The sequence below is a fragment of the Eucalyptus grandis genome, chromosome 6, assembly GCF_016545825.1.
Source record: "Eucalyptus grandis isolate ANBG69807.140 chromosome 6, ASM1654582v1, whole genome shotgun sequence".
NCBI classification, from domain to species: domain Eukaryota; kingdom Viridiplantae; phylum Streptophyta; class Magnoliopsida; order Myrtales; family Myrtaceae; genus Eucalyptus; species Eucalyptus grandis.
In genome coordinates this window covers 48,231,289-48,240,708 of record NC_052617.1, presented here as the reverse complement: position 1 = coordinate 48,240,708, position 9,420 = coordinate 48,231,289, and the positions used below count along the sequence as shown (strand labels likewise).

At 38.9% G+C, this 9,420-nt stretch overlaps 2 protein-coding genes across 3 annotated transcripts; both read left to right on the top strand.

Moving 5' to 3' along the window:
- LOC104450391 (probable amino acid permease 7) lies at positions 1-2,886 on the top strand. 2 transcript variants are annotated; one of them, XM_010064918.3, is made up of 8 exons: positions 1-339; positions 452-558; positions 683-916; positions 1,020-1,113; positions 1,239-1,453; positions 1,640-1,773; positions 1,873-2,112; positions 2,422-2,886. In XM_010064918.3, exons 1-8 carry the CDS (start codon positions 236-238, stop codon positions 2,821-2,823), a joined length of 1,530 nt encoding a protein of 509 aa, XP_010063220.1. In that variant the 5' UTR covers positions 1-235; the 3' UTR covers positions 2,824-2,886. The 2 variants fall into 2 exon arrangements, with proteins under 2 accessions (XP_010063220.1, XP_010063222.1); XM_010064920.3 differs by having other exon boundaries at positions 7-346.
- Positions 2,887-4,184: 1,298 nt separating this feature from the next.
- LOC104450390 (transcription factor MYB80) lies at positions 4,185-5,765 on the top strand. The gene is made up of 3 exons (XM_010064917.3): positions 4,185-4,432; positions 4,648-4,777; positions 4,940-5,765. Exons 1-3 carry the CDS (start codon positions 4,300-4,302, stop codon positions 5,655-5,657), a joined length of 981 nt encoding a protein of 326 aa, XP_010063219.2. The 5' UTR covers positions 4,185-4,299; the 3' UTR covers positions 5,658-5,765.
- The last annotated feature ends 3,655 nt before the right edge of the window (positions 5,766-9,420 follow it).

Here is a 9,420-nt window from a genome sequence, read left to right as displayed (position 1 = left end):
AAAATATGCTCGATGAACGCCATATGTACGGTGTGGAGGGAGATCTTTTCTTTTAGAGGAGGAGATTTTTATTTCGAAAGTAGGCAGATCTTGTCCTGATCCCTAGAGAAGCGATTAAAAAGTAAGGTGAGGCAGGGAGAGAGGAGAGATTTTGTTAGGCCTTGAGAAAACTCCTTACTGCTGTCTGAAATGGTGATTGCGTGGAAAACTCCAGGACCACTTCTTTGTTGATTTCATGTCATTATCGGATAAATGTCGCCAGCACAATCAAGGCCAAATTCTATTTACCGTGAGAATGACGGAAATGACTCTTGCCGTCCTGAGAAGCATTCATCAATTGTAATTGGTACAAATGAAATTATATTGACTTACATATGCTTATATATAGTAGAAAATCCTGCTGATATACATAACTTTAGCTCCTCCCAATTTTTTTTTATTTGTCACATAGGTTAAGGAAATCACCGACTTTGAATCTTCTGCACTGCATAAGAATGGCAGTTCATCACTCCTTTGAGGGTGGTACCTTGGATGATGACGGGCGTCTGCGGAGAACCGGTCAGGCTCTCTTTGAATGATTTATGTGTTATGCATGTGTAGTTCCTTCGTGTGCTTTTGAATTTGGATCCGATCATGGGGTATGACTTTTAAGTACGAATCTGAAGTTGCTCCACTTACTCAGGAACCTTATGGAGTTGCATTGCTCATATCATCACTGCGGTCATTGGATCTGGAGTCCTGTCTCTAGCTTGGAGTACGGCACAGCTGGGGTGGATAGCTGGGCCGGTGTCCTTGCTTTGTTTCGCAATAATCACCTACGTTTCCGCTTTCCTTCTGTCCGATTGTTACCGGTCTCCTGATCCCGTAAAAGGAATGCGGAATTATTCTTACATGGATGCGGTTAGAGTATTTCTTGGTAGGAAAACAATCATGTCGTTTATCTTTCCTGCAAAGAGAATTTAATTTAGACAAGGCGGTTCTTGTTGTGACGATCCAGATATGTTCTTTGTCCATTTCAGGTACAAAAAGGATGTGGGTATGTGGTTTGCTTCAGTATCTGAGCATGTATGGCACGGACGTAGCCTATGTTATAACTACTGCAACCAGCATGAGGTACTATGCTCTGTGAATTGCATGGTAATATTGTGCTTGTGAATGTGCCATATTTTTGGGTATCTTCCATGGATAATGTTAATTTGGCATTTACCTGGAAAATTTGCATTCATTTGTGGATGCAGGGCTATTGGGAAATCGAATTGCTATCACAGAGAAGGGCACAGTGCTCGGTGCCACTATGGTAGTAGCTTCTACATGCTGCTATTCGGGATTATACAGATTGTAATGTCGCAGATACCAGACATCCACAATATGGAATGGCTTTCAGTTGTCGCTGCAATCATGTCCTTCTCTTACTCTTCCATTGGACTAGGACTCGGCTTCGCAAAAGTCATAGGTCGGTATGTTTGCTGTCATCTGCCAGACTCGAGAGAATACTTGACCTTTTGAAGAGAATATGATGCAACTGAATCAGTTCCTTTTGCTATCAGATAAATGGAGGAACAATTTCATACTCTCCTATTTATTCTCTAGTGTGACTAGGAGTTCTGTGTGATGACTCTCAATTTCTTGTAAACTCCAGAAAATGGAAGAATTGCGGGAGGGATTGCAGGAGTTCCGGCTGCTAAAGTCGAGAAAAAGATATGGAATGCTTTCGAGGCGCTTGGAGATATCGCTTTTGCATATCCATACTCTCTCATTCTTCTTGAGATACAGGTGAGCCTCGGCTCTAACATTTGGACAGGATCATTTTCTGTTTCAGAGCTACGCCCAAGGCCTAGAGGCTTTACTGAATCTTGAGTTTGTCACATTCAGGACACTCTAAAGTCCCCTCCACCTGAAAACCGAACGATGAAGAGGGCCTCCATGGTCGCAATCTTCATAACCACTTTCTTTTACTTCTGCTGCGGATGCTTTGGATATGCAGCCTTTGGGGACAACACACCAGGGAATCTCCTGACAGGAATAGTTAACGGGGAGGGATTCTTTGAGCCCTTCTGGCTAGTCGACTTTGCGAATGTGTGCATTATTGTCCATTTGGTTGGAGGATACCAGGTATATGTAAGACCAATACCCGACTTAACGGAAAAATATCAGAAAAAAGAAGTTGACCGATACCTGCCTTTAGTTTTATCTGAATATTACACTCATTTAAATTTTCAATTGGTTATGCGCTCTGACAATTACTATCAGTTTGGAGCCTCGAACCCTGAAAGAACATGAGAAAAATTAAATCAAAATACTTACAACCGTCACGGCCCAATTTTTCCAAAAGAGCTACAGAGGTAGCAGTAAGAGTTTCTTAATTTGATTAGGACTATTGAAAACATGGATACATCATTGATGCTGAGTCTCTTTGCTCAGATGTACAGTCAGCCCATATTTGCAGCAGCAGAGAGATGGCTCATCAGCACATACCCAAATAGCAGGTTTGCGAACAAATCCTACACACTCAGGCTTCCTTTGGTGCCGGCTTTCCGGATGAATCTTTTCAGGCTGTGCTTCCGCACGGTGTTTGTCATGTCCACTACTGGAATCGCCTTGTTCTTCCCTTATTTCAACTCGGTTCTAGGACTGTTGGGTGCAATGAACTTCTGGCCCTTGGCGATATATTTCCCCGTGGAGATGTACTTTGTACAAAAGAAGATCGGTGCTTGGACAAGAAAATGGATCATCCTTAGAATATTTAGCCTTTTCTGCTTAATTCTGACAATTCTGGGCTTCATCGGCTCATTTGAGGCACTTATTAGTGCCAAACTAAGCTGAAAAACTGTAGTTTTCCTTCCCTAAAAATACAAAAGTGAAAATCAGATTATTAGTTCCTTGTTTTGTCGAGGTAAAAGAGGGAGCACCAAAGTTCGTCGATTGCTGATGTACTACACATTCACGTTACTATTTAGGAAATCACTACTGTTCAGTCAATGCGAAAAGCACAGTTTGGAAAGGCACAAAATCAGCAGAAAATAGACAATAAGTATGGAGTAACACCCAAGCAGATAGTGAGGAATACGGATATCAACTGGCCTATACATAGATACAACCACAACCCTTTGATCATGCGAGACTCATGGATTTACTACAATCAATGATTGTGACTAACCCGATTCACAGCGGTTTAAGTCCAAGTCTAGATGGAGGATAATATGCAATCAGCCCTTGCATCTTAGGATCTCAACTCCTTTAGATCCATAAGTACAGAATCATTAGTCTCACTGGAAGGTGGTTGCTTGAGTTTAGGTAAGAAATAGGAGCTCCTCTCCAATTTTTAAGAGCTAAAAAGTGAGTATATACATGCATCCCCTGTCACATGCTTGAGTTGTGTCTATAGCATGCACCGATTGTGGTTTGGCCAATCAGTCACCTTTTCTAGTTTGTGAATCCGTCTTTAAAAAAAATAACGATAACAAATCATGCAGTCAGTGATAAACAGAAGCTTGAAAATTATTATATTTGGCACTTCATCTTCATAGTGGATGAGATTATTACACTCATGTCAAGAGTCTTTGTAAAAGAGAGGATCGATGATTAGTCCTAGACTGACAAGATATCAACAAACGGCTGGGACTGCACTGTTCATGTCAAAGTGATTGCCAAGAAGCAGGAAGCACCAGCCATTCTTGCATTCACAAAATGATTATGTTTCTAATATGTTAGAACCATGAGCGATAGACTGAGTGCCCAAAAGACCCGCTCGTGCAACAACCTCAGCTTTTGTGAAAGACGAAGCTCTGCCGTGAGGCAATTTTGTGTGACCTTAACTATTAGCACACCAGTTTTGGCAAAAACCCGATACGGTCAACTACATACACACGCACGCACAGAGAAAGAGAGAGATTTTGACCAAGCATCTTGTGGGTGAGCTACCTGCCCTTCTCTCACACATGTCGTGGCGTTGAATTCTTTAATTAAATCATGCACCTTCGATGGTAACTAGGGCTATATCGCACAGAGCCACATGCAAGGCAAACCCTTGATATAAGAATGACACCATTCCCTTAATTAAAGACCACACACCATTTCTTCACATTCAACATACATGATAGAAAATTGGCTAGACAACAGCCTCGCTTGATTTTCTTTACTTTTCAAGAAGCGCACAAAGAGGGAGGGGAAAGAATATCCTTGAAAAGTGTGTAAGTAGAGAAATCATCTTCATTTTGCTTCTCTCATCCATACTGTCGACTCATTCGTCTCTCCGTACCAGAGCATCAGAATTTCCTAAAGATATAAAAAATACAGAAGATGGGGCGCATTCCTTGTTGTGAGAAGGACAGTGTCAAAAGGGGACAATGGACCCCTGAAGAAGACAATAAGCTCGCCTCTTACATCGCCCAACACGGAACCCGTAACTGGCGCCTCATTCCCAAAAATGCCGGTCTCTCTCTCACTTTCTCTCTCTCTCTCTCTCTCTCTCTCTCTCGCTCGCACGCACGCACGCAGGAAAAGGTCATGTTACCATACCAAATATTGCAAATTACACAAGACGAACGGTGCATTGGCAATGTCAATCTTTCTTTATTAGGTATTTAACGAGTGCGCAATGCCAAAGAAAAGAAATAAGGAACTGAATTACAAATAATCAATGTGTAGGCCTGCAGAGATGTGGAAAAAGCTGCAGGCTGCGGTGGACTAACTACCTCCGACCCGACTTGAAGCACGGTGAATTTTCAGAAGCAGAGGAGCAAACCATCATGAGGCTCCATGCTGTCCTTGGTAACCGGTAAATCAATCAATCAATCCATTCTTCCATGTCATATTCTTCGGCAGAAGATTGTTCGCAACTCCTCTGCATTACCACCATTCTGTTCTTCCATGAGTACCAAGTGGTTGTTTTCTATGATTACCTCCCATGAATTAAAATCCCAGTCGGGTTTTGCTACAGGTGGTCGATAATTGCAGCTCAGTTGCCTGGTCGCACCGACAATGATGTCAAGAACTACTGGAACACAAAGCTGAAAAAGAAGCTATCGGGAATGGGAATCGATCCGGTTACTCACAAGCCATTCTCCCACCTCATGGCTGAGATTGCTACAGCACTGCCCCCACCGCACGTGGCTCATCTTGCAGAGGCTGCCCTCGGCTGCTTCAAAGACGAAATGCTTCACCTGCTGACCAAGAAGCGCGTCGACTTCCAGCTCCAACGATCCAACGCACCACCCGGGACAAGTACATCCACTTGTCTCACCACTAAAAGTGATGGGAAAGAGGACACCGTGGAGAAGATCAGGCTGGGCTTATCGAGGGCCATCCTGGAACCTGACACGCTGCCTCTAAGCAAGCCATGGGAGCCAATGGGGGCGCCTGCGGCAAAGTTCATAGGATCATGCAGTGGCTTCCCTTCATCTGCCTCAGAATTTCAGTATGCCCATTCAGGGTTTGGCAATGAAGGGGACGATGGATCACCTTGGAACACAAGTATGTGTACCGGAAGCACGTGCACTGCCGGGGACCAACAAGGCCGGTTGGATGGAATAATCGAGGAAGAGAATGGAGAGGAGTCCAAAGGAGAGAGAGATTTAGGAAGCGGATCAAGCATATTCAACTCGGACTGCGTTTTATGGGATTTACCAGCAGATGATCTTATGAATCCCATTATGTGATGGGGCTTATCAAGTAACTCCATGCACCAGGCAAAGAAGGCAAGATCCACTGAAATTGAAGGAAATAATGAACACTTCTCATAGCAGTGAATAATGACACCAAATGTACATAAGACTTTTTATAAACTACTAAAAACTTTTATCAAGGTGCATTTCTTCTCCATGCAATCACACTTCTGTAGTTAAAAACACAATGTTGGTCGGCCGAAAATCGTGACAACAATGGCTTATCAGGAATGGATTCAACATAAGATGGAACCTGACCCGACTAGAGCCAAAAGCACGCAATTTTCACGTAGGCGATCGAATTCACAGGCTTCTACTATCAACACTCGTTGTAGTGGAAACAATTGCAAAGTAGCCAAACACATACATTTAGTGGTAGAGACCGGGGAAAAACAGCTGATCAACAATTTAGAATAGAACTACACTCTCAAGAGCTTTCATAACGAAATGGTTTGAATTGCTCGCAGGAAAAAAAAAACACAAAAATATGATCTTTTAACGGAAAATGCTTGTCTATGAATGATGTATAGAGAGCAATAATTCATACTTGGCAGAATTGCCAATCCTTCGCATTGCCCAAGGACTATGAAATTCGAACTCTATATTGATAAATCTATCCGAAACTTTGTAGCCAAACTCTAACTATCAATTTAGCAATATGACAAAAGAACGGCTGAGAACACTCGATTTATCAGTTAACTTTAAGAAAATCATGAAAAATTACATGAAGTTATTCTTTGACATTTTGCATATTACGAAAGTTATAGGAATTTCGAACATAAAAAATATCAACCCTTGAGATGTATGTAAAAGGTAAAAATCAATCTTGAGAAATAGATTCTGAATTTTCTTGAATTATAGGGGTTGCTGCAATTTGTAATAGTCCTATTTATAATGCTAATTATAGAATTTTGCGATGATTGTATATCGGTGGAGAGTACAAAGTTGCATGTGTATAGGATGCAAATCGTAATTAGACAAATGAAAAATGTAATTGCTTCTATTTTATATTGATACTATTACATTAAACAAAGAAAACTTCTACTTTCATACGTAGTTTGGTAGGAGAGAGGAGGGATGATTCTAAAAGCATGATTTCGTACGTTTTATATCCCACCAAATTCAACCGAGTATGGAGGATTAGAAGGGAATAGGAGTGATTTGTGCATTTTTTAAATAAGATTTTCTCTCTCTCTCTCTCTCTCTCTCTCTCTTCTTTCTTTTTCCGGCTCATAGTCTGATTCTATGTCTATTTCTAAATGCATCAAAAAGTATTTGCGTCATAATACATTCTTCGTTTCGTTTCCCTTGTTTAAATTCAAACAATATTGAGAACCGACTATCTCAAATAATATATTCCCTTTTCTTTAATTATTATTGAAATCCCTTCTTTTACTTTTGAATAATCCATAACAACACAGTGTTGAGTAGACTCAACATTATTATTATTATTTTTATACATGGACAAACATGTAAACTCGTGATTCTGATTTATGTCTCCTTTTTTCCATTTTAAAATTCGAATCTACTCTAATTATCCTACAATAACCTTTCAAAAGCCATGCATATTTGGATTGATTTTAATTTTTAATTTTTTGTGTAATCTATAAAAGTTTTGACTTAAACACTTTGACTTTTTGTTAATTCTAAACTCCTAAACTTTCACAACACGCAAAAATCTAGACACATGAATTCACCTGTAATTTTTTTTTTTTTGTTATTTTGAAACTTTAATAATATTTCAAATTTTGACGGGAGTGCAAAAAGGTAATTTTCTTTAATCTTTCTAATTTTGTTTAATCCGAAGGCCTTAAATTTTTTTCCTTATTGTATAGGTCCGCCTTGAACAGTCCAAGCCCAACTTCCAGATACGCGCCCAAGGAAAGCTGAACGGGCCCATTCTTCTCGATTACGGCAACCAGAGCAATGAAATGGCCCACGAATTCTTTCCGTTTTTTTCTTTAACTTTTTTAATCCAAATAGTAATTTATTAAAAAATTGGTTTTTTTTGCTAAAAATTGGTTCTGATAAGGTGTCCGTTCATGCTAGTTAAATATGTCTTAGAAAGAAAAGATTTTTCGTGATCTTTCTTTTTTCACGATTTTCTTAAATTTGAGTTTCATTAAATCTTTTTTTTTTGGTAATAAAAAAAAATGATTATACATGGAAATATCAAAGTTTCATATTGTCTACGTAATCCATGACGATTGACTCAAAAAATGATTATAAATCTACGAAATATAAATTATTAGAATTACTTTTGCCTAGCTTTTTTGGTCGAAATGGGAAAAAAAGAAGAAAAGAAAAGCATGACAGTAGAGAACTCTATACACCTAATTTGACGGGAAAATAAATGATTTTCTTTTTGGCAATCGTGACATGTGTGATTACATGATCATTCGTAGTGACACAACACATAATTATTACTTCTCTGGTGATTCGAAGGCATAGGCAGAAGACTCGTCTATTTAAATATCCATAAAACCCCGCACACCCTATTACCGATCCAATCCAAGCCTTCGATCTATCCAGGTGACTTTGATTCAAAGTGTTTTGCATACAATTGATCGGATCAGAATGTGCATCTCTCAACACTTCACTCGATTGTGCCAATCATAAAGAGTTTACACGAAATTATGCATGAAGAGGAAAATTACTTTTTGAAGCTCTAAATATATAATCTACCCCAGTTTTTAAACACATTTTTCAATCTCGAGCAATGGATATATAGAAGGAACGATATTTTATTCCATTGGAAAATTGAAAAACAAGCATTCAGTTTGGACCCAACGATTTTAAAGCATCTAGACAATGACATATTTTTCGGCCCTATACTTAAATTTGGCCCCCAAAAAAAATAATTAACGTTGAATCTTTTCTTTTTGTCATTTTTCATGAAGAGCTTCACCAAAAAAAAGAAAAACTCTCCAACCATGAGTACTAAAGTTGGTGTCGCGACCAAGCTTTTCCTACCCGATCACGGAGTGTCAACGTAAATAGATTAACTACAAGCATTAGCACCATGGACCTCTCCTAACTTATTATTTTAATAATTTTTATTTCGTCACATCTCTATATTATAACTTGAGATGATCGATTCCCACCTTAAAATAAGAAACCGAGCCGAATAGAGTAAGTTTCCAATTTATGAAACTAGACCAAACATTGTCAAATTGTCCCAGAAACCGACGCTATTATTATTATTATTATTATTATTATTATTATTATTATGGTTTCTGCTATAAATACTTTCTCGTCAAATTTGTTTTTATGGCATCTATTATAATAACAAAATAAAAACTTCATATACTTTGAACCGATTCCTCCAATTGTCCCATCAATTCTAAACCTATTATATAGATATTAATTCAATTCAAAATTTTTCAATTTTGTTATGAAGAACTGCCTAGCTTAGTCACCTACACTTTGCAAGTTCTAGAGGAAGAGTTATACCAATGGTCCGTGGAATCCTATAGAGTCTCTCCTCTATCCATGATCAAGTTTTATGTGGCAATCTATTTTATTATAGAATAGAAGAAAATGAGTTATCAAATTGAAGATATCTTATGGCTTGGATCGAAACAAATCGATCGTCTATGGGTAACTTGCCAAAATGTCCTCATCCATCATTTTAGGTTCATGGCAATGAGATGCCCCTATGTATTAGCTGGAGTTTTCTCTTATTGTTGGAAGTTTGATGTAAAGCCTAATTCATGCTTAGAGAAGTTTTCATCGAATAAGATCTTGAAATTAATGA